This window comes from Sus scrofa, chromosome 13 (assembly GCF_000003025.6).
Source record: "Sus scrofa isolate TJ Tabasco breed Duroc chromosome 13, Sscrofa11.1, whole genome shotgun sequence".
In the NCBI taxonomy this organism is placed as follows: Eukaryota; Metazoa; Chordata; class Mammalia; order Artiodactyla; family Suidae; genus Sus; species Sus scrofa.
In genome coordinates, this window is record NC_010455.5 from 137,335,412 (window position 1) to 137,360,840 (window position 25,429).

Here is a 25,429-nt window from a genome sequence, read left to right on the forward strand (position 1 = left end):
TCTTTGAAACAAATTGCAATCAATTTTCCATTCTCCATGGGAATGGGGAGGGTGCTAGCCTATAAAAGATCCTGAGCTACAGGGCTTCCAGCCAATACTGCAAACACGCTTTACAGCACTCACATATTTGCCTTCCTTGACCCACCACAGCCACTTTAGGCTGTGGGAGACACCAGGTTAAGCAGAATGAAGGCATGCTACATGCTGTGGGGTCTGAGGTTCCAGCACCAGCCTCACTGTGCCTTCTCAGCTGCTGGGCATGACACAGGCCCTCTCAGGGCCTCAGCTTCCCCATCTGTAAGTTGAGGAGTGATTGCTGCTGTTCTAGGTAGTATCTAAGGGCCTTTCCAGTCCCAATTCCTCCAATTCTGGGAAATCTATTTACATTTCCCGACTCATGTTGACTTGGAGGACGAGAATTGGTCCTCCAGGCTGAGGTTGGGGACACATGGGGCCTGACCAGGACTTTTGTGTTGTTCCCATGGTGATGCGGGGCAGTGGCACCATGAGGGCGGGGCTGCACCAGGCACAGAGGAGGCGGCGCTAAGCAGTGCCTGGGACTCTATCCCAGAGTGGTGCCCGCCCTGTGCCGCGGAAGGGGAGGTTGTGGCAGGGCAGGGAGCAAGGTCCCACTCACATGGGGCGTGGAACATGACGAGCACAGAGGAGTGTTCCTTCACAAACTGGTCAAAGTCTTCATCGGTCAGGTGATAAACGGAGCCGCCCTCATCTGCCCAGGGAGTCTCGGGGACCTGGGGCTGTGGCGGCTGTGGACTGGAAGACCAAAAACAGGCAGAGCTCAGAGCAAGGCCCAGGGCCTGCGCAGCCCTCACCCCCACTGGCTTGCACGCCTGCTTCAGGGGCTCACCAAGACCCCCCCATGGAGGAGCAGAGGGGGAGGGTCGGCCCTGCTCACCTCCTCCGTCCCCCTAGAGCCCAGAGGTGCTCAGCTGATATCCCATGGCAAACAGTGGCTTTCAGCTCCTAAGCAGATGGAGAAACCTCACCTCCTTCCAGGAACCTGGGGGTTCCTTAGTGTCTCAAGTGCTTTCAAACTTTCAATCAACAGGCAAGAAGAAACAGCAAAGAGTGACCTTTGGCAAAGCTAACTGCTGTGCTGAGTTAGCTCCCCCACAGGGCTGGGTGGGGAGGGTGGGGTGGGGGGAGGGGTGGGAGCAGGGAAAGGGGACAAGAGGGGAGAGGTGGTAGGTGAGGAGGAAAGAGAGAGCAGGTGTCTGAGAAAAACCAAATCTGGCCCAGAAAGGGGCGACGGAGGGGGGTTTGGGGAGCTCACTAACCAGCAAGGATAAGGAAGAGCGGGGGCCCAGGGAACAAGGTTGGGGACAGCATCCAGGTGACATCACAAACCCTTCCTGGAGACCAGGAACAAAGTCATCTAGTTCTCAGGCATTCCTGTTGTGGCTCATCAATAACAAAGCCAACTAGCAACCATGAGGACGTGGGTTCAATCTCTGGCCTCGCTCAGTGGGTTAAGGATCCAGCATTGCCATGAGCTGTGGTGTAGGTCACAGACACGGCTTGAATCCAGCGTTGCTGTGGCTGTGGTGTAGGCCAGAGGCTACAGGTCCGATTCAACCCCTAGGACTCTGGGAACCTCCATATGCCCTGGATGCAGCCCTAAAAAGACCAAAAAAAAAAATAGTTATCTAGTTCTCCAGAGGCAGAGTGTTGGAGCAGAGAGGGTTGGGCTTGGAAGCCAGTGCATATCCCTACTCCACTACTGAGAGCTGCAAAACCTCAGGCCAGTGCCTAGCCTCCCTGGAGCCTGCCTCCACCTGGGACAACAATGCGCTGACATCAGTGTCACCAGCTGTTATGACAGGGGAGGCAGCTGCCCCCTCTTGCTCTGAAGTTAAGGACAAGACTGCTGGTGACACAGGCCCCCTGATGCTTTACTGCCATGAACACCTTTGCCAGAGCACCTTAATTGCTGCTTTGGAAAAAACTTTTAGGATGACAAATGTCAAAAGACAACCATTGTTTCCTGCCTTTGAGAGCCTACAGCAGAAAAAAGTGTGAAGTTCTAACAGCCAGGGTTGAGAATTCATGATAGCGATGCAGCCCACGCAATGAAATCCACCGCCCTCCCAGGTTGCCAGCACAATGAAACCTGCCACCCCTACCCCACGGCAGAGCCTGGATCTGACATCACCTTCGGAAGCCCTCTCTGGAGCTGCTGACGAAGCCCCACTGGTGGCCTCAGCCACCCTGGTCCCAAGCAATGAGAAGTGGCAGGGAGAGGGTGAACCATTCTCAGCCCATGCACGTCCAAGGTCAGTTGGGGCTGGGAGCAAAATCAAGCTTCAGAACGAGTCACCAGCCAGACAACAGGCCCAGATCAACACCAGGAAACCTAGATTCCCATGCCTGGACTCAAACACCTATCCCTGCAAACACCACCAATTCTACTTCAAGGAATTGATCTTTCCAGTACACCTGGACACAGGCAAAATCATGTACATTCCAAGGTATTCACTGCAGGTGATTTGACTCAGCAAAGACGAGAAGAACTCAGTGTCTGTTGGTAGGTGAACTGCTTAGGTAAACCACTGTCCATCCACGCAAGGGAGGGCTAAGCGGGCTCAAGAAGGACAAGGAAGCGCCCTGTGGTGTGTCTAAGTATAGACTGCTGGGTTGTACCCAACAGGCTGTATTGTGCTAACTTCTGCATAAAATAAAGATTAAAAAATACTTATTCACATTGGCTTATATCTACACAAGGAAAGTAATTAAAGTTTGTTACCTCTGGGGGTAGGAGGCAGAAAAGGATGGAGGAAACAGGTAAAAGCAAGACTTCAGTGTATAATTTTTATCTTTTAAAAAATTATTTTAATTATGTGAATGGAATCTGGCCTAAAATTAACCTAAGTTTTAAAAATCCAGCAAGAGTATACACACAGGATGGAGAAGCCACAGCTTAGCAGCAGGACAGTCATATGAACGTGCCAGGAAACTTCTAGTTAAACATGGAGGAGGACACACTCCATTTCCACCAAAATAACAGTCTAGAGTTTAAAAAAAAAAAAAAGTATGAACCCGCAGGAGCAAAAAAAGAACAGGAAAGATGATGATGGCGAAGAGAGAAAAAGAGGTCAGTGCAATTTTAGAAGCTAGAAAACTGACTTGCAAAAAACTTCTGCCTTTCTTAGAGGGTATCTTGGAAACCTGAGGTGCTGGGTGCTGAAGGGGAAGGTGTGCAAGAATCACCCCCATGTGCAAAGGCCCCGGAGGACCAGGAGGAAGCCCTTAAGGCAGGGTTGGCCTGGGGCTGAAAACGGAAGGCCCTCAGATCCTGTCCATCTCTCCAGCAGCCAGGGGGGCGCCCGTCTCCCACCCACAGGATAATAGGAAGCTTGCTTTCTGGAGGGGCGTGCAGAGCTGGGCAGAACAGTAAGAGGGCACTACTACTAAATTGTGCTTTTTTCCCTTCTTTTTAGAGCCGCACCTACGGCATATGGAGGTTCCCAGGCTAAGGGTCATATCAGAGCTACAGCTGCCAGCCTACACCACAGCCACAGCAACGCGGGGATCCAAGTCACATCACATCTTCAATCAACACCAATGCTCATGACGATGCCGGATCCTTTAACCAACTGAGCAAGGCCAGGGATCGAACCTGCATCCTCATGGATTCTAGTCAGATTCTTAACCCGCTGAGCCACAGTGGGAACTCTGAAATTGTGCTTTGTCTCTCTCCTTAAAGACCGGGGCTGTCTCTCATCTCTCTACCTCCTGTGCCTAACACAAAGCAGATACCCAATGAACACTTTTTAAATCAATAGGGAATGAGAGAGAACGGTTAAAGGAACTGGAGGTGTCCAATCTGGAGAAGAGGAGCTGTGGGAAACACAATAGTTGTCTCCAAACACTTCAGACTGCATTGGGAAAAGAAATTTTATGGCTCCATAAAGAAGAACCAACATCAAGCAGAAGCTCCAGAGAAAGAAACATCAGCTCAATAGAAGCAAGAACCTTTTATCTACAGCAGATGAAAGGAAGAGAGCCAGACCGGGAATCAGAAGACCTGGCTTTGAGTCCTGTTTCCTCCACTTCCCAGCTCTAGGGGCTTAGGCAGCCGACTTTACTTAAAATATCCACAAGACAGAGTATCTTGTAGGCCTTTCTTCATCGGCCTTGAAGGTACAGCTAGACAGATAATGGATATGAGATATTTTGTAAATGTACACCATCCACATGTTCCTAGGTATATTCATAGGGATCGAGTGACTACATCTGTCCTAGAGGTAACACAACAATGAAAAAACTGCTGGGGGCAGGCTCACTGACTTTCACATTCCCTTCCAACCCTGCGACTCTGATTTCCCAGGCTCTCCAGGACTGGGAAGTTCACACAAAGTAGGTCCTTGCCTGAGGCAGGTGCATGTGCCACAGATGAGAAGATGCAACTCTAAGCATGACAAGTCAAGAACACTTTGTGTTTGTTTTCAGTTTGCTTCCGGTTAGTATAAAAATAGCACAGAAATGCATAGCCAGGTCAAAATGGATCGCCACTTCTATACACTCTAGCTGCCGAGCCCAACGCAGCAGCATGAAATCTGCAGAGACAGCGGCCTGAGGAATGCAGAGTTGCCAGGAGCACAAGAGGGCACAACCACCAGGATCATTACATCTATCCCAGTGCCCTGGGGCGTTTTGACACCAGGGACACCCTGCTGGCCCACTTGCCAGAGCCACGTGTTGGAGGGCAGGATCTAACCTCTCCTTTCCCCAGTTTTGAAAAGTCATCTGGAGAACCAGCAAGGCTGGATTCACCCTTGTTCTTTCACACGCAGCCTCCATAAGCTGTGAGAAGCCAACAGAGAGGCCCAGGGAAGAAGCACAGGCAGCAGGAAAGGGGGGATCACTGCCACCCACCCACCGTGATTTGGGGGAACCTGGTAAAGACTTCAAACACCTGGCCCTGGGAAAAGACACACACAGAGCTGGCTATATGTTAAGAGGGAATCTAGAAAGGGAGTTGCCAAAACATTACAACACATCATCCCTGGATAGTTGGGGAAGGGAGATGCCTGTCCCTTGGTATGTACTTAAGTTTTTCAGTAATAATAGAGCTCACTGAAAGTCAGAGAAGACTTAAAAAATTGAGCTAGCTGGCGGCAGAGAGACACTGCTAGATCTCACTGTGGTGTGAGAGGAGGCAGCTCACCAGTGGCCCTTTGGCAAGTCTCCTCGCTGCCCTCACTGTGCTAGGGGAGTGGGCTGCAGTCATGCCTTTGGAGGAGCTGCCCCTGTGTGCAGACCCCTGACCCAGAGACCACAGGTGGTTGGGGGGCTCGGGAGGTGCAGCCCAGGGGGACCTAAGTGCTGCCTTCCCTTCCCCAGAGGAGGTAACCCACCAACTCAGACTGGAGCTGGAGACCTAGGGTGAATCAAAAGCTGCTAACAAGGGCTTCTTCCCACAGAGGGTGGAGGAAAGAAGGTGGAGGTGGGAAGTGGGGAGGTGCCAGCCCAGGACAGGGATCTGGAGGCAGCCCTGGAGTGGGAGGGGGTATGCAGGACAGAGTCTGGTGGAGGAGAGGGGTGGGGGATGGAGAGGCTGGCTCCACTGGGGAGATAATAACCTGTCTCAGAAACTCCACCGACCTGCTCGCCAGGTCTAGGGTTAGCAAGCAATTTGAACACTTTCTAAAAAAATATAATAAACCTTATTCTTCCGAGAAGATACGAGTGTATTCTGAAACCAGAAAAGGTTAGAGCAGGGGGCGGGAAGCAGACAGATTTTATGCTTTGGTGACAAATGAGATTGCCATTTGTTGACACCTTCTCTCAAAGCAGAGCGAGATATGTCTGGCTAGAGAGGAGAGGACGTGCTCATTATCAAATGAAAGAGGAAAACAGGAGTGTGAAGGTTCAGGTTAAGACAATGAGTGCACGATAATGCGGAGCTGCCTTCCTGGACCAGGGCTGGAAATGAGTTAACAGATGGAGACAGAGATGCGAAAACGCTTCCAAGAAATAAAAGATGCCGTGCAAACATGGTCCTGTGTTGTGTTTTATCTCCTGGGCACCCATGGACAGAAGATTGAGAGTTTTAGCCTTTACAATCGAACGGTTTTTTTCTTGCGGGTTTGAGGGTTTTATTTTTCCTTTTCTGGGGGAGGGTACAAAATTTATCTCCCATTCTCATTCTGAAACGATAGATTTTCAACCTTCATGTCTTTGAAGAACTAATTCTTTAATCCTGTGCCCCTGTGGTAGTGATGGCAATACATATCCATGGGGCCAGCACCTGGGGGCACGGCAGGGGCTCCGGTCAGAACTAGGGGGTTTGCTGCCTGTGGCCAGCCCTGAACCGGCTGCTCGTCAGCTGTGGAAGCGTGGGCGAACTGCTTCATCACTTGGCTCAGTTATCTCATTCATGAAATAAGGGAAATAATGTCTTCCCTAAAGGCCTCTTCTGGGGATTCTCGAGAATCCACAATAAAGTACTTAGAGCAGGTCAGCCACAAAGTGGAGTCCCCAAAATGCCAGCTGCTATTATTCTAAGGACTGTGCACAAATAACCACACACGGGCAGTGACAAGCAAGTGCCGGACTGGTGACAGGCAGAGCCCAGGGCAGCTGAGTGCTCTGGGCATGAGTGCTTCTGGCCATGGAGCAGGGGTGCGGGAGACAGACTGCCTGTCCTAACACACATGTGAGGGTCGCCCCAAAGTCACTCTCCTAGCATGGTGGGGGCTCCAGCTGCAGGTGGTTTGGGTTCTAAGGATCTAATCACATTAGAAAACAGGATCACAGGTTGCCACGAGGCAGAGTCTGCGGGGAGGCCTGGTGAACGGCAAAGCACTCTGCAAATCTGAAGTATTTGGACACTTCTTAGCTTCACAACACCTAATACGACTGGTTATGTTTGAAATAAGCATTCGGCTGACAACTCTATTTTCAAAGAGACCCGCAGTGGAACCTCCCTCAAACCTGATATCCTGAGTGAGAAATACTTCTATCCGTAGGTAAAGAGTAAAGGGAAAAAAATCTACCTGAAATACAGTCATCACGGCCAATCACACAAAATCCTCCTGACCCCCACATCCTATACTCACAGACCCCCTCACCCCTGCTACCTAGAAGATACCCACTGTGAGGGAAGCACAGGGGTCCCTTCCTTCCTCCTTCTCCTCCCCACCCCCAGCCAGAGCCCTGTGACCAGGGTCGGCCTGGGGCCCAGCAGACGCCCCTCCCTCTGGACACCCCGCCCCCGCCCAGGCAAACACCAACTTACTTCTTCAGCCACTCCACGATGTCCTCAGCTGTGGACCCATAGCTGTCATACTGGAACAGAAACCGTCCTTTCCTGTGAAAGGTGGGGAGACGACCTGGGCTCAGCCAGGGAGGCAGACGCCATCGTAGAGGGCAGCGAGCAGCCATAGGGGTGCGGGGGACTTACTCAAAATAGCAGATGGTGGGGTAGCCACGTACACCGTACTCCTCCTTGATGTTTTCAAATTCCGAGGAGTAGACGTTCATCCCGGCCAGCACCTAGGCGCGAAGGCAGAGCAGACCTGTCACCCTCCTGCCGCAGACACCCTCACCTCGTCCACGCGCTGCCTGCCCAGCTGTCCCACCAGATAGGGTGACTGGGACGAAGCCTTGCAGACGGACGCACAGCCCAGGGCAGCAGGGAAGCAAGGCAAGCCGAGCCAGCCGGGAGTGAGGCCAGCACTCTGGAAGAGGCAGGCATTGGGCCCAAGGGTGCCCCCTGCACGGGCATTCCCTCCCACCTGCCCTGCGGGAAGGAACCATCTCGGAGCAAAACATTGCTCTCTGAGAGTTGCGGAACCGTGGCCTTGATACCAAGTTCAACTGGGTCCTAGAGTCAGGCCATTGCCTCCCACGTCCATACTATGCCTTTCCTCTGCCCCTAGCAACTAAGGTCATACTCTTTTCCCAGGTTATGGAATCGCCAGTCAGCCACTCCATGGCATCCTCAGCTACCTTCCCGGATCGCTCAGGCTGCCCTCCGGCTTCACAGGCAACATTCTGAGACCTCTAAGCTTTGTGTGTGTCCAAGGAGAGCGTGTGGTTCTCATGACCATCTACCTGCCTAAGTGTCCTTCTTCCGGGCCCCATCAGGCCTCCTGCTGGTGACCATCACCTCTGAAATCTGAGCATGTTCTGGTTGCAGGGGTCCACAGATGAAGGGGAGAGGAGAACTTTAGTAGCTGAGTACTATGACAAGGCTAAGTACTAAGGACAACCCAGAATGAGTCCCCTAGAACTCCTTTCCTGAAGCAGGAACTTTTTTTCTCTGGGGCAGGATCAGGTGCCCGGAAAGAGGACTTTGAATCTGTTGTCAGAAGAGAACACGGTGTGGCCAGATGCAGGAAGACTGTTCCACAAAGCAGGGGGGGGGATGGAAGAGACAGGAGAGGGAGCTCAAAAGTGCCAGCTGTAGTTAAAGAAGCTGGGAGAAGAGACCAGGAAGTGGAATTTTCCTGAACAATACATAAGGTGGTGCAGGGAGAGAAAAGAGGAACTAGAAGTCTCGGTGGGCAATGAACTTGACTCAAAAGATAGCTTTGGAATTCCCATCACAGCTCAGTGGTTAATGAATCCGACTAGAAACCACAAAGTTGCGAGTTCAATCCCTGGCCTTGCTCAGTGGGTTAAGGACCTGGCATTGCCATGAGCTGTGGTGTAGGTCACAGACGCAGCTTGGATCCCGCACTGCTATGGCTGTGGCGTAAGCCAGTGGCTACAGCTCCGATTCAACCCCTAGCCTGGGAACCTCCATATGCCACAGGTGTGGCCCTAGAAAAGTCGAAAAGACAAAAAAAAAAAGATGGATTCTACTTGGTAGTCACATGACCTTGTGTGGAAGATACGGGTGATGAGACTATCACAAGGCTCTTAATAGATGACCCCTGTTCTAGCATAAAACTGGTGATCAAATTCTTTATTTCCTACAAAATCCTGGCTGATGGGAGCCAGCTGTGCCTCTGGCCGATCCATCCCTAGGGGCATCTAGACTGTCTCTTCAACCTGTTTAAGTACCCAGCACAGTGCCTGGCATACACAGGGCCTGGCAGGCACACAATAAATGCTTGCTAAATCCGATTTTTTTTTTTTTTTTTCCTCCCGGCCCATTCTGGATGCTACTAGGAATAGAGGGAAAATAAGCCTGAGACAAAACCTACTAGAAGCCTTGGAACCTTCTAAAAGTCCTTCTGCTCATTTCCCCAGACTGATTCAGCAGCCTGTTCCAGTAATAATTGTCTACTTGAAAGTTCTTTTTTTATGTCTAATTGATCTCCCCAGTGTCAGTGCACATTCACCACAAGATTAATCTTCCACATCCTCCTCTTTCATTACATCACTTCCCTGCATAAAACCTTTCAATTCCACTGAATGCAGGCTAAAGCCTAACTGCACACTCCAAGACCATATGGTCCCTATCTCACTGTTGAATTCTTCTTGCCTACAAAACCCTTAATTGTACACCTGCTAGGGTCTAGATTTTTTATTCTCCTAGGAATGAGATGGTCTGAGATTTTGACACAGGGAGGAAGCTGCACCATTCACTGTCTGAGGCCCCTTGCAGGGGAACATCCACAGTAGCTAGGAGCTTGGGCTCGGGGGTCCAGATGCTGGACTTGACGCCTAACTCCCTATCAGCAGCTCCTTTCCTTGAACAAGTCGCAGTTGCCTCTGTGCCTCAGTTTCCCCGTCTGCAGCCCCCCTTCTGGTTGCTGTGATTAAATGAGGTAGTACAAGTATCTACAATCCTCAAAACGTGTTGGTCATTTTCACTAACGCCACCAAGAGGCTCTGCAAACCTGCTCACATTCCCAGCCCACGCTGTGCTCTCCCAGCCCGCATCTTACAGTCCCCATTGCTCAAGATGCCCACGCGCCCTCTCTTGGCTACCACCCAACACTCATCCATCCTTTAAGGCAAATCAAACCCCACCCTCCCTCGGCAGCCTTTCCAAGCCACCTTTGCTTATGATGAACTCTGGGTCCTCTGAGTTTCTGTAGCTCTTTTCACTACTTTGGGGGCATTTACTAGTTAATGAGATTAACTATTTTTTGAACAACTACTTACAAACACCTTCTGGAGTATGTGAATCTGAATGAGACAAAACTAGTCTCCACCTAAGGAGGGGTCAGGGCCACAGTGCCTGCCACTGAGCCGTGTGTGCCTGAGACTGGTGAGCTGGCCCGGCACAAGCTTCCTCATGTGCAGCCCGTGCTGTGACGGGAACCATCATGAAAACGCCACAAGCAGGAGTGTGTGAGCTGGCGGTCCCCAAGGGAACAACTTCCACAGACATTCTAGGAAGAGAAAACGGAAGCAAGACAAAGCAGGATGCAGTTCAAGAAGTGGGGACCATTTTGGGTAGACTGCATGGCACACAGGAAGGAGCAGGGACAGAAGGCTGAGCAAGGTCAGAGGTGGCTATGGACCAGGCTTTAATGCCTAAGAAACCAGGACTTCATTTGAGAGGTGCGGAGAGCTTTGGGGGGTTTCCAGCTGCATTTGGTGAATTACAGTGGCCGGGTGGTAAGATGCAAGTTGTGGGTTAGGGAGACAGGTGTGCACTCTTTGGCAACCACCCCATGGAGAGCAGGGGAACAATGGAGGATGATGGCCTGGCAAAAAGGCACACTGGCAGAGCAGCCCATGGTGCTCAGGAGGCGTCATGAAGGAAAACGGGCCGTCTGCCAGACAGAGAGACAGTGAATTTCATTTTAGACATCCTGCATTTGAGACCCAGGGAGAAAAATGCAGACCAAGATGTCAAACAAGAAGTCTGACACGTAGCAATGGAGCTCAGAGACGCAGGCTCCGTGGAGCTGCTTTCTGTTGAAGCTACAGATGTAGATAAAAACCACTGAGGGATGGACCATGCGGGACTAGGAGAGCACAGTGCTCTCCTTGCTCCAAGGTGTTAATAAGAAAAGAAGCTGGAAAGTAGAGCCTTGGGTGCGCCCCCTTTAGTAAGTGGAAGGAGCAGTGAGCACAGAGCAGGGGGAGCCGGTGGAGTGTCAACCATCTGTATCTGTGAAGCATCTGCAGGTTACAGAGCTGTCTCCACGCACCAGCCCGTTCACTCTTCCAACAACTCAGGAGATGGGCTGGCTTTGGCGTTCTCGCCTCCGTTTTATGGGGGCGGGAAACGGAGGCTCCACGGTTATTTGCTCAAGATCTGCCAGGTGGTTAGTGACAGCCAGCGCTGGAGTCTGATCTGTACAAATCTGTCACCAAGACTGACCCATTCCACTGTTACACACCCAGATAGCCCATCATGGCCAAGGTTAATAAAAGACTCAGTGTGGACGTCGGTAACTGGCAAGGTTGGGAAGAAGAGGTAGATGGGGAGGGGCTGGTCCTGATGGCTGCTCTTCGGGAGCAGCGGCAGCTGATGATGAGGATGTCAACGAGCAGGAGTAGATGGGCCAGATGCCGATGATTCACCAGACATCAGTGATAGCAAAAAAAAAAAAAAAAAAAAAAAAAAAAAAAAAAAAGAGGGAGATCTGAGCTTGGAAAATGGCAAAGGCCGTGCATCCCTGACCCAGCCTGGCTGCCGTCTGAATGACATCACCGGGTTGGACACCTCCCAAGAAATCTGCAGAGGAGAAAGGTTTCTGACCCCTGCCATGGACACGGCCGCCAGAAAGGACTCAAAGATGACAGAGATGAAGAGGACCCAAGAGGAGTGAATCTCCCCTCATTTCAGCAGTGGGGAGGGAGTGAGCTTTTGATTTCTGGAGACTAGCAGCCCATCTCTGCCCTGTGTGTGAGGACAGAAAGGAACCTACACCTCTGGCTGCCCTACTCCTGGGGAGCTGTGGCTGCACCCTGAGCCCTGGCCACCAGAAGTAGGTGGTGTGCATGGTGGCCAGGACCCTTCCCCCCTCATGGTGCTGGGAAAGGGTGAGAACTTTTCCAAAGTGTTTTCCTAAGAAAGTAGGAGAAAAACAGAACAAAACAAACCCCAAGTGGGAAAATACAGAAGCAAGGAGGAGCTCTCTCTGGCTACACCTATGACATATGGAGGTTCGCAGGCTAGGGGGTGAATCGGAGCTACAGCTGCCGGCCTACGCCACAGCCATAGCCAACACTTGAGCCCTAACCTACTGAGCAAGGCCAGGGATCGAACCCACATCCTCATGGATACTAGGTGGATTCATTTCTGCAGCGCCACAAAGGGAACTCCAAGGAGAAGTTCTCTTGTGGTGCAGTGGGTTAAGGATCCAGTGTTGTCACTGCAGTGGTCCGAATCATTGCTGTGGCGTAGGTTCGATCCCTGGCCCAGGAACTTCCAAGTGCTGTAGGTGTGCCCCCCCCGGCCCCACCCCACCCCCCAAGAAAAGAAAAAAGAAAATACAGACACAAAGAAATAGATGAGTTCACATAACACAGATGCCTTAGGCCAAGGTAACTAACACCCAGCCAAAGCTGGGCTTGATGGCCAAGATCTCTGGGTACCTGGACAATTCCACTGACTTTTCTAAAACGTTGTCTAGGGAACCAGGAGGGTCACCTCTTATGTTTCTTGACCTGGGCTTAGGCAGGAAAAGCAGGCACTGGGTTTTCTGTTTTTCTGGAAGCAGGTGCCCTTAACAAGTAACCTTCAGGGCTAACCTTGCCAAGGGTCCTCGTGCGAACCCGGGGCCAGGGAAGAAGGTCCTTGTCCCACAAATGTCCTTCCTACTTTGCTCCGTCCTTAGTAACTAATGCTCTGGATCCCTTTAAAAAGGGAAGCATGGTTTTTACTGACAACATAGAGCTTAAAATAAAGCATACCCAGGTGGTGTGGGAAGCCACACACTCATGCATTCACACGTCAGCATGTGTTGGACACCTACTCGAGCCTGGCCCATGCTTTGCACTGAAGAAACGGACATGAATCAAACAAAGCCGCTGCGCTCAAGTTGCTCACATCTCAGTGAGACGCTCTGATCATAGTTCGTATAAACTGGGGGACAAAGTCATCCAGAACAAAGGCAAAGACGAGCAGACACGACCACGCACGGCAGGATCAGCCTCTGGAGGAATGCGGAATTTGGCAGGTGGAGGCGGCATTGGCCGAGAATCTTCCAGAAGGTGATGTAACCTGCTTTGATGGGCTGGCCAGCTAATCTGTCACCTGATAGGGGCTGCGCGACTCCTTCTGCCACTGCACCACAATGTTTGGATGGTGAGCTGAGTACTTATCTAAGTGTATGCTGGTGCAGTTGGAGAACTCTGGGTAATTAAGTCTTTTCTCCAGGCGAAATAATCTTAAAATATGGTATCTACTGAGGCCCCAAAATGTGAAGTGAAACTTCCCCAGAGAGAGGTATGTGTGCCCCAGGGCCAAACGTCTCTAGGCAAGTCTGCTAAAAATTCACTAGTGAGAAAGAAGCAGGACCCTGGTGTTGCCCCAGAAAAGAGGTCAGAAGAGAGAAAGCACCTGGTTCTTTGCAACCCAATCCTGGCACCGGCTGGCAGGGCTGTCGCCATGCTTGGGTGCTGCCATTTCTTAAATTCAGCTTGAACCCATCACCAACTTAATCTGATGCATAAAGATCATGATGCAATTTGAAGATCTCAGGACTCTCTTAGTGGGACTTTGGCCAGCCCCACTGGCATGGCTCCTCCTGATGACTTTCATGAAAGGCATATGATTTTTCCACACTCTCTAGAGGAGCAAGCAGTTATTTTTCTGGTGCCACCAAAAAGAAAAAGCAAAAGACAAAACAAAAAACCAAACACCCACAACCAAACAAAACCCGCCAAACCGCTGTGGTTCAGAGTTTTAAGTGCAAACGTGGACAGACCTACAGCATAGAAGAGCCTGGCAGGGCAGGGGAGACACAGGACCAGGACCAGGACCAGAACCATCAGTGACCAATGTTCAGCCCTGATGAGGTCTGACTGCCTGGCCTCCCCTCCTCCCATGGAGCATCCTCAGTGCTCTACTCTGAAGGCCCGCTTCCTCAGTGGCTCCCCTTTCCCTCCTGTCTCCTAAAAGTGGGCATCCCTGAGACAGCCTTATCTCCCGTCCGGCCCCGTGCATGCTCTCCTTCAGAGAACCTGTGTGCTCAGGTCTCTGGCTCCCCACCTGGACCCCTTTCTTTTGCTGGGGTTCCAATGTTCCTCCTGCCCTACTGAGTCCTGCCAGCCTGGCAGGAGGCTGCCTCATGGACCTGTTTGGGCTTTGGGCTCACCACCGGAGTCACCGTGCCCCTTTTTCTGCCACTGGGCTCCCCGACATTGGAAGCCTCACCTGTCGTAGAGCCCAGCCCCCTCACTCTGGAGCCCTGATGGTCTGTGGCGGGCCCCTAGTCTTCCGGCAGCACCATGTGCGCTTCTTGCTGGCTCCCTAGCTATTCCATCAGGGGCCTTTGACAGGTGCCAAATACTCCAGGTCCCAGCAATTCTGGGGAGTTCTCAACATCTCCTGAGGACAGGTCTCCGAATCACAAGCCAGGGGCAGCAGGGGTAACATTAATAAAATAAGTCCTTCTCATGATTTCAAAACCTGCCTTCTCCCCGGCCTGGTGCACCCCTCCTCTGCCATCTCCCCAAGTGAGAGGGGGAAGTCCAGAGCCAGCAGCCAGCCCTGCCTGGCTCATGGCGCCTCACTTACGAACTGGCCTCGCAGCTGAGTTGCAGCCTTCTGGAAATGCGGCATTATCCTCTTGCACACGCTGCACCCTAGTCACCGGCAGGAGAAAAACCAAAGGGTTACAATGCACCCTGTGCTCCACCCTCTCTCCCCTCAGGCTGACTCTGCCAGCCAGCATTTATCCCGCCTCCAGAGGCAGGAGCACCCCAGGCTCTGGGAACACAGCAGCGGAGGTAGAGGCCCTCGCCCCCACGACCCCCAAGAGCTTACAATCTCCACTGCAGGAAAGACCCAGCCCAGCAGTCACTCCATAAACGTGAGACTGACAAGCAAACCTGATGCAGCTGGGAGAGGGCAAAGCACTGGATAATTGAGAGCTGATGATGAGTTCCCCAGGAATTCAGGGAGCCAGGAAAGCACACCCTTCAGGCACAGTGAAAAGCCTGCCCTCGCTGCCCAGCCAGGGGCTGCAGAAGAACCTGAGTCAAACGCTCTTAGGAGAAAAAATGTGCAACCAAAAATACAGTGGTTTTGGGGACTTCATGGCTCTTTTCCTTCATTAGCAAGGATAATCACGCTATGACGAGAGGCAGCCGAGCCGGCCAGGATCAGACCCTGGTCCTTATCCTCCCCTGACAGGCTGGATGGCCCCGCACAGGCCACCTCCTCTCTCTGGGCTGCTGCCCCTTCCTGGGGTTTGGGCCAGATGACCTCAGGCCCCTTCCAGCTCAGAGGCCAGGGCTGATGTCTTTGGCTCAAGGTTCTCTGGGGTCCTGAGGTCTACAACGGTCACACTCCTGCCCTGGCAAAGCCCCCAAGCCTAGGGGGTTCAGGGCCAAGATAACCAGCCTCCAAATACCCACTACTACTTTAGAGAGACTGAGTTCAACCCACCCCTCCCCTTCCACCAGAACAAGCCACACATAAGCACTGTCCCCACAGAAGACACAGGCACCCGTCCTCAGACAGGAGGAATTCTGACATGCAAGGCCCTTACACTGTCTGACAGCCGCTATGCTGCAAATCAGGCTTTGAGAGGCTTCTGAAGGCCACGGACATCAGCGCTGCCTGGAACCTTGCATCAGGCTGGATGTCAACTCAATACGGCAGAGTGGGGCCAGGGCCACGCAGCCGCAGGCTGACAAGCTCTAATCCACGTTTAGCTAATGCCTTGGAGCACAGATCAGAGAGGTGCTCTCACCCACTGGGCCAGATACAGACACTGGAGAGCCGAGCAGGTCAAGACTCCCCACGGCCCACCTGAACCACCCAGCACCAAGTCAACTGGACAAGATGTGATGTAGGATTTTGACATCAACTCTCAACATGCCCACAGCCCCCTCCTCGACATCCCTGCCTGCCAGACAGATGGACACACACACACACACACACACACACACACACAAGCACATTAAGCCTGGACTTCAGTTGATGCCACGAGTTCGTGCTCAGACTTGGGGTGTCTGTGAGGTCAGCCTGCAGCATGATCCCATAGCTCTGCTCTCAGGGGACAAAAGGCACTTCTCCCGGGTAGCTGCCCACAGCATGATCCCCACAAGCACTGGGAAAGAAAGAATATGACACCTGACAGGGGCTTGTTCCCACTGTAGGGATTTGGGGAGGAAAGTGGAAACAGAGACAGTGATGCCAACTCCTGGGATGCCCAAGCTCCACGAAGTGGATGCCGCGTGGTAGGGATGGGAGGCTGCAGGGCAGAGACAGAGGAAGGAGCTCGGCTGTGTTGAGAACGAGACCCAGGTCTGCATCACCACTTGGCCACCTCTGCCTGTGTGACCTGGGCTGGTGATATGAGCACTTTGAGCCTCAGCTTCCCCATCTGTGAGGTGGAGGCAGCACCTGCCCTGCAGGCTGAGGGCCAGAGCCAACACCTGGGAGGCCGGGCAGAACCAGGCACCAGCGGGGAAGCCTCTGTCAACCCAAGGCCTGAGAGTCTGCCTCCCAGGCCATGGTGGGGAAACACCTGCATGGGGACGGGGATGTCAGAGGGGAAGATGAGGGGGGCACACCTGAATCCCCTCACCTACTTTCCGGCAGTGGCTTGATAAGATGGGGGAGTCTGACACCCACTGGGTCACAGGCAGCAGTCAGCTCATCACCTGTCCTTGCAGGTGTGGCTTCTCTCCTCCAGCTCTGCCTGTCTGTGGTCTGAAACACTATCCCCCACAGCCCCTTAACAGGTGGTGGTGAGTCAGCCAGCTGTCCCCATGGGTGGAGGCCAGCGGTACCAAGGGAAGAAGTTATTGGAGGGAAGAGGTGATGGAAGAGTAATAGGAAGCTTGAGGTCAAGCCAGTTGCCACTTGAACTTGACCAAAAGCAGAGCTGGTGCTGTGAGCCCTATCTGAGCTTATCTTTCAACTGATTCAACTGGGAGGCAGGGGAAGAGAAGAGACTAATTATCATTCTCAAACCCCAAAAGTTAGAGCACCGGCCCTTTTATCGTCTCATTAATATAGTCAATGAACATTTCCTGAGTCATTTGAACGTCCTGGGGACTCAGATTTCTTGTCACAACTAAAGGCTCCCACTGCCTTTGGGATCATTCACCCCCACGGTAGTCAAAGGATCAGAGTCCTGAAAGCCTCCCTGTTAAGGAACTGGTATTTCCCAGGAATAAGCTGAATTATAAGGACATGAGGGTTTGAATGGACTAATATAATAAAAGCACAAGTTTGATTCATTAAAAACAACAACTCAGTCTGGGGATACCTGGGAGCCAGGAGGCCATCCAATGTGACCCCTTAGAGGTGTAGACTTAACAGCTCCCAGTTTTCTCCTTCCCTCCCCTCTACTGCTCTGTGACACCTACAAGGAACCTAGCTTCTCCCGTCCCAGCTTTCTAGCCTATAAAGATGATAATCCTGCTCACGGCTCTATGATGACTAGAATGGCAGCCTGGGGAGTCAGGGGCGGGAGGATGTGTGTGACACACACACTCAGGTGCACACTGCTAGTGAACCTCTCTCTGTAAGTGACTACCCAGTGTCATCACACTGAACCCTGCAAGGTTATACCATGATCCTGCCTTGTGACATGTACTGTGTACCGACATCTACCCCGAATTAGTCTCATTCAACCACTGTGTTGAGACCTGAAGGTTCTGAGATAAACCAAAGGAGGCTGTCCTCAGGGGGGTGTGCAGCAGGACGATTCCTGAAGCAATTCACAGCTGGGCAGGTACTATGACCTCTCCAAGGAGAAATAAAAAAGCGTGAAACCAAACAGTGACCTTTAATGGAGAGAACGAGCTGGGTTAAGGTGCAGACTTCCTGGGCAGAGCCAGCTCTAACAGGAAGTGGGACACCAGGGCCTCTTTCCACAGGCAGGCGCACCCCTGAGGCAGGGAGGTGCTGGGGGAAGGTGGGGGGGGCAGGGGTCACGAGCAATCAACACAGGCTGGGGAGAGGCCGCTGTCACAGTGAACAAGCCACAGGCCCCACTTTGGCAGAACCTCCAGAATGCCGGAGAAGGGTAACCAGCTTAGGGAGGCATGGTCACCAGGGTTGAGAAGGAAGGGGCCTTTATTGGGAGAACTTCTCAGAAAAGGGGGATTAGGAGTTCCCGTCATGGCTCAGCAGTAACAATGACTACTATCCGTGAAGACATGGGCTCCATCCCTGACCTCTCTCAGTGGGTTAAGGATCTGGCATTGCCATGGGCTGTGGTGTAGGTCACAGACATGGTTCAGATCTGGCGCTGCTGTGGCTGTTGTGTAGGCTGGCAGCTATAGCTCTAATTGGATCTCTAGTCGGGGAACTTCCATATGCCAAGGGTGCGGCCCTAAAAAGACCAAAGAAAAGAAAAGGGGGATTGGAAGAAAGCTTTCAAGAATAAATAGTACCCTGGGGACACAGCCTGTGCTACCCCCTCAAGCCACAGACACACCTGGGCACACCCACCTTCCATCACACACAGCCCCTCTCACTCTGGCCTTTGATCCTCTGGCTTCCTGAAGGCTCTTGTGTTTTGTTTTGTTTGGTTGGTTCTTTTTTTTTTTTTTAGGGCCACACCTGTGGCATATGGAGGTCCCAGGCTAGGAGTGGAATCGGAGCTGTAGCTGCCAGCCTACATCACAGCCACAGAAATGTGGGATCCCTGACTCACTGCGCAAGGTCAGGGATTGAACCCACATCCTGATGGATACCAGTTGGATTCGTTTCTGTTGTGCCACAATGGGAACTCCTCCTAAAGGCACATGCAGTTCACAGAGATACAGCTCTAACGGCCATTCACAGGCTCTAATTCGAGGTTTTTCAATCTGTGGCTGGGGACCAGTTAAACTTCAGGGGTGGCCCAGACAGGGGAATATCTGTGGCTCTGAGGACATACTAACAACTACTCAGCTCCACAGCTGCAGCTTGAAAGCAGCCACAGACATTATGTAAACGAATAGATGTGACTGTGTTCCAACAAAAATTAATTTACCAAAAAAAAAAAAAAAAGGGCAGCGAGCCCAACAGGCCATGATTTGCTGACCCTTTATTAGAGGGTGAGGAAATAGTAGGAAAAACCAATTAATTTTTAAATAAAACAGAATAAAAAAGAAAGTATCAGTGTGCATTGCATCCAGCAGAGTGGATGGCAAGTAGTAAGGGTAAACGTGGTTTATGAAACTTTCAGCTTCGTTATATATAGTGTATGTACACTTACAGTACAGGGTTGCAATGTAAAATATGTCTAATATTACAACATGCAGCCAAAAAATTTGAAAGCCACTGCTCTGATTCAAGCCCTTCCTGCTTTTACAGAAATGGAAAAGGAGGCACAGAGTGGCAAAGGACTCGACCAAGGTCACCCAGCTTGCTGGTGGCACAGCTGGAACCAGAACCCGGGTCTTCTGGTTGTCATCTTAGTGATCCTTCTGGTGTTCCTACAGCCCCTTGCCTCCTACGGAGACGGAACCCCCATACTGGGCCCTTTCTCCCAGGTCCTGATGCCCTCAACTCTCCCAGTAAAGAGGCACACAGGAGCCAGAGGTGGGCGAGCAGCTGCCCTGAGGCTCCAGGCTCACAGGAAGCAGAGGGCGGGTAGGGTGGAGGTGCCTGGAGCAGAGACCCATGTTGCCACTGGGTGATGAGAGCAGTAGGACATGATGCCAGTGAGAGAAAAACAGACGTGGACGGTGGGAGGGGCAGAGCCAGATGCAGAGAGGCGCAGGCGGAGAGATGGAGTGAGTACCATGTTGGTATTCTGAGTGAGAAACCCGGGGCTACTTCCCAGTTGCCCTGGTGACCCCAGCAACCCCACCCAGTCTAAATGTCTCACTCAAGCCCGAGGAAGAAAGTCACTCACAGGAAGCATAAAACATCATGAGGATCGGCTTCTCTTCCTTCTTCAGGAGCCGTCTGAAGTCCTGAGATACAGAGAACACAGCAGGTTACACATCACACACAACACAGGACAGAGGTGACATCCCTGGGGACCCACTGGAGGGAGGACAAGGCGAGCACTTCGGAAATCCCATGGTCTGACTTGGGGACTGGGGGCGCAGTGCAGAGTCCTGGCCCAGCAGGAGCTGAAAGACCCTCAGAGACCATCTATTCTAGCCACGTTGCAGGTTACAGATGGGGAAACAGAGGGGACAAATGGCGACGTGGTGGGATGAAGCAAGCAGGCCTAGGCCACCAGCCTCACTTTGAGCTCCAGCTGAACAGTTAAAGGACTGTGAGGAGCTGTGTCCCATGAGGCTGTCTCATGGGATCTTGGCACGGTCCTGCTGTGGTGGGTGCTTGTTTTCAAGGAAGCCCGACCTGACCAGATGAGGATCTGCTCGTCCCCTAACAAGGGGTTAACCCATCCCCCAGGAATCTTCCCTGGACCAGCCTCTCCATCATCCAGGGCCCCAGGAGAACATGCTGCACCCGGGAGCATAAGGATGAGATGAACCCCGGCCCCAGGAGGCTACAGACAAACGGAGCATGTGTACCTGTAAACCCTGAGAACAGCACCTGGCTTGTGATCAGGCAATGTATAATTATTTGTTAAATGAATACAATAAATGCAAAAAGACAAATGGTCACAGCAGTGCTAATGGAGGGAGAGACTTCATGCAAAGCAGGGGAGGAGACTTTTCTTCCAACCAGAGTCAATGATGTTCAGGAAAAAGCAGATCCATCAAGGACTGTGGAGCAGCACCATGACAGAGCATATTTTGATTAAAATAAGCTCCTCTAACCAGTTTCCATGGAAGAAAATTAGAGGTTTTCCTTTTTTTGAATAATAAGGAAAATAAGAGGACATTTCAAAAATGCAGCTCTCTGGCAGCAACAAGGCATTAGGTAAACAGATGATGGCACCTCCCGCACAATGGAACACTACTGCATCGTTAAGACCGGTGAAGAAGAATATTTAATGTCACAATAAGAAGTGTGTGTTACATTAAGTGCGGGAGGGGGCAAGTTAAGAAAATAGCATATAAAATATAATGACACTTTTGTGAGTAAAAATATTTATGTGTGCATTATGTTGAAAGCCTGAAAAGCTACAGAAAATACTGGCAGTGGGTATCTCTCAGTGGGAGGAATGGGATGATATATACTTTTTATAGTTAAGCTGTGTTTTCTAAGTTTTCAGCAATGAATATATATTACTTATAATTTTTTGGTCATATGAAAAAAGATTACAGGAGTTCCCATTGTGGTGCAGTGGAAATGAATCAGACTAGTAACCATGAGATTGCGGGTTTGATCCCTGGCCTCACTCAGTGGGTTAAGGATCTGGCGTTGCCGTGAGCTGTGGTGTAGGTTGCAGACATGGCTTGGATCCTGTGCTGTGGCCAGCAGCTGCAGCTCTGCTTCGACCCCTTGCCTGGGAACCTCCGTATGCATGAGTGTGGCCCTAAAAAGCAAAAAGATTTCTAGTTACAAAAGAGCAATTTTTAGGAGTTTCAGGACATGAAGGTTTTAGGGGAGGGAGGTGGTAGGCAATCGCCTTCCAGAGAGGCTGAAAACATGTTATTATTACAAAATCTATCCTGGAGAAACAATCGGTTTAGGTTGTTTGTCTTTTGATGGCTCTAGCACTGGTGCCCACATTGCCTGACACCTGCCCCTCATCCTCTCCCCAAGAAGCCTTTTCAAACGGCTTCATCATCTAGCTGATGACACTGGCATGTCTATCCCAGTGATATTGATGCCCAGCCCCTTAATTCGAAAGGCTCACTTAAACAGGCCATGATCCCTCTGCCAGAAAGTATAAATGGCATCATTTTCTTCTGATCTAACAAGCATTAAGAGTCAATAATTTTAATGAGAAGGGAGAGGAGGCAGAGGAAGATAAAAGGCACATTTTTTTGTTATCAAGATAAAAACAAACCAAAAAAAAGAGAGAAAAGAACATTTTCCTTCCATTACAAAAAAGCACCGCCTGTCTCACAGACCACTTGAAATGTGACAGAGTTCTTGCCCGCCCCAATGTGGAGGGACAGACAAGGCACACATCTGTGTGTGATACAAACACAGGTGCCCGTGGACAAAGGTGCATAATCCATCAGGCAGGGCAGGCTTCTAAACAAGGAGGGTCAAGGTTGTCCAAAGGCTGGACATCAGAAACACACTTCCACCCCCACCCCCCTGCCCCAGCCGGATCCAGAAACTGAAGAAGAAGAAAAAAAAAGGGAGTTCCTGTTGTTGCACGGCGGAAACATAATCCAACTAGTATCCATGAGGACTCGTGTTCAATCCCTGGCCTTGCTCAGTGGGTTAAGGAAAAAGCAAAAAAAAACAAAAAAACAAACCAAAAAAACCCCCCAAAAACCCTCAAAGGCAATCCTAGCAACAATCAGATAACATAATAAGGAGAAAACAGTTAAAACCGATATTCCTATAAAGAAAGTCTAAACTTGTTAAAATACATGATATAAGGCGGTGAAGAGCAGAGGAAGAGCTTGAGCAGCCTATAATCTCCTGCCGGTTCCGTCCTGGAACTGGGAAGGGGTATCAAATGTTAGGGCCCCGGCCCAGGTCCCCTGGCAGTCCCAGAGTACCCCCACTTCTCAGTTCCCTAAGCATCTCTCCTGGGAGACCCTGGCTAGGGGGAGGCTTCCAGAGCCCACAGGAATTGATAAGGGAAAATTACCTTTTCACTGTCAATGTGGACAACATCTTTGGCTCCAGGATCTTCCTCCCACAGTGGGGGCCCTTTTGGATCCTTCAAAAAGGCCACTATGGACTGAGGAAAAGAAGAGAGAAGGGAAAACTCATTTTAGCCTGGAAGAGAGGGAGGTGGGAGAATCGGGAACCGCCCCATTTCTTGCCTGGAGACCCACGTGCCTGAAACCAGGTGTATGTAACCTAAGGGCCAACATTTGGGGACATGCCATCTCATCACCCACTGACAGCACTGCTAAGGACTCTAAAAATACACCCCACCAGGAATTTCTAGCCACATGACACCTAACGCTGGCCTGCTGATCCATACCTACTGTGCTTCTTAATGAACAAGAGAGAGGAAGCCTGAGATAGTTGGTTTATTCAAAAAAGAGGCACATGCTTCTAGTAAATCTTATCTGCTCCTCAAAGTCTCTCTGCTTGATTTGAATAAAGGTCTCCAGTCCCACACAAAGCAGATGCCTCCGGTTCACAGGTAGCCACTAAAACCATCAAATAGCACAAGCTACTAATCACCCCTGCTTGGTATTTCAAGAGCTAAACTGGTTGGGAAGTGCATTAAATCCTGATCATCCTCTGTGGGGCACAGGGGCGAGGCCCCCAGGGCAGGGTGCTCATCAACGTGGCCCCCTGGTCCCTGGACTTCTCTCCTTGAAGACCTCCTTCTAGATGGACAAAGACCCTGGGATAAAGGGTTCAACTAGCCTTTGTCATGTGGACTAGTGACTTAATCTCTGCTCCTTCGGGTAGGACACACACAGGGCGGGAACAGGGAGCACGTCCCTCCGCCCCACCCCACTTCACTGGGCCAGGACAAATGAGCATTCCTTTTCCTCTCGGCCACCTGGGAAATGGTGCTCAAAGTCTCTGGAAGCCAGAAAGTGACACCAGAAACCAGCTGGAGCCTCCATCTCTCCAACCCTGGGAGGGAGCTGCTGGCCTCCATGTCAACAGACAGAGCCCACAGTATCCGCCAACTGGATGCAAGATTCTGCTACTTCTGCCCACTCTGACCGAGCTCCAGTGAGCAGATGATGAACTCGGTGTGCCAGGGGAGGGAGGAAGGTCTGCGGCGAGAAAGGAAACACCCTCTTAGCGAGGCTGCGCATTCAGCCCACCCACGGGTCACACACAGAGGACCTCAGAGAGGCTTGCTATTTCTAGAAATTCTGTTTGGAAAGAGCTACTATGGGAGAGTGGGCGACAGCCAGGACTGTGCAGGATTTCATTCAGGTAATGCTCCCTGTTGGTACAAACAGAGCTGTGAAATGCCCGCTGGCAAGAGAAGAGGGCCGTTTCCACCAGGCAAAGGCAGACTGGCCTTTTCTTAGCCCCATGCCAAAGCTTCCCTGTGACAATACAAGCTGAAGCAGAACCAGCAGGGCTGTCCAGAAAGCCACTCACCCCCAGCCACAGAGGCACTGGCGGACCAGCCACATGAAAAGCTGCTTATGGGTGCCCACCTGCCTGCTGTTTCAGGACACATGGCCGTGCAGGGATCCTCAATTTAGGGTGCACAGTGGACCCAGGAGTCTGGGCAGCCCCAGACTCATAGGGCTCACTCCCTCCATTGCCTACACAAGAACTGTTTGGGAGCAGGCCCATGGCTTTCAGGAGATTCTCAGTGGGAACAGGAACTCAAAATAGGTAATTACTGCTCTTGGGGCTCCTGTCCTAACCCAGCACGAGCCCAGTTAAAGGGTTAGCGCCCCCACCCCTGCCTTGGCATCAAGGAAAAAGGACGGGTGGGAATGGAAAAAGGGAGGAAATCACCTCTTTGAACGAAACAATCGAAACCTTCATGAGAGCAATCTTTTGCTTTTCAGGTGACGATTGCTCCTAGTTGAAGCTGGATAATCCAGCCATTGGTTCTTTCTCTCCACATCAGCCTAACTACTGACTGTGGGTGGGAGGGTCTGCAGGGAGGAGCGCCTGGGACCCGCCCTCAGCCGTCCCTGGGGTGCACGGACTCCCAGGGAAATGGCCCAACACCCTACAGCTGGGTCTTCATGGCTGGGACGCCACAGCCACAGGCTTTGGGAGAAGGTCACAGGGGGCCGTCTGAATTTTGCCTTCTGGCCACCTGTGGTCCTCACCACTCATGCACAGTAAGGATTCTGCCGGTGAGTCGCTGACAAGCAAAACACCGCTCATACAGGAAGACCCTCTCTTTAGAGTTTCCTGCTCTTAATCCTCACTTATGTGGCCTCTGGACTCCAGGGCCTCTGCCCTAGTCCCTCTCACCAGGTCCCCACTGAGCCATACAGGGTGACAGCCACAACAGCCAGACCCTGAGCCTGAGACCATGCACCTACCCCGCCCAGGGGCTCCTCTCTTTCTGGAGATAGAGGCTCAGGAAAAACATGACAAGAAAATCAAGTGGTGATCAAGAGAGGCTTTGGTCTCAGCCGCTCCCCCAAGAAGCAGGAGCCATGAGGCAGTCATGGGGACCTCGGCCTCCGCCCTCCACCTGAGACCCCAGGGACTCTCCTTGTCCTTTTTGGCCCCTTGGGCTTGGGGGACCCTGGGACCAAGGACGCCTTCTCTCCACCCAAGACCCTGATCCTGCACGATGCTCAGCACACTTCTCCAGCTTGTTGATGCATAAATTACATCAGGTTGGGAGCAAGCAGATGCCCCTCACCTGGTTTCTGTTAAGGAGACAGACAGAGGCGAGGACTCGGCCTCCCCCACCCAGGTGAG

General features: G+C 51.6%; 1 protein-coding gene across 1 annotated transcript in view; it reads right to left on the reverse strand.

Annotated features, from left to right (window-relative positions):
* PDIA5 (protein disulfide isomerase family A member 5) overlaps positions 1-25,429 on the reverse strand; it is a 98,380-nt gene that overhangs the window by 35,326 nt on the left and 37,625 nt on the right. Inside the window, exons 6-11 of the mRNA XM_003132633.5 lie at positions 22,695-22,787; positions 19,911-19,971; positions 14,621-14,688; positions 7,427-7,518; positions 7,262-7,333; positions 638-774 (exon numbers count right to left, since the gene is read on the reverse strand). Of these exons, the coding sequence (XP_003132681.3) occupies positions 638-774; positions 7,262-7,333; positions 7,427-7,518; positions 14,621-14,688; positions 19,911-19,971; positions 22,695-22,787 (523 nt within the window). The remainder of the gene's footprint in view (positions 1-637; positions 775-7,261; positions 7,334-7,426; positions 7,519-14,620; positions 14,689-19,910; positions 19,972-22,694; positions 22,788-25,429) is intronic.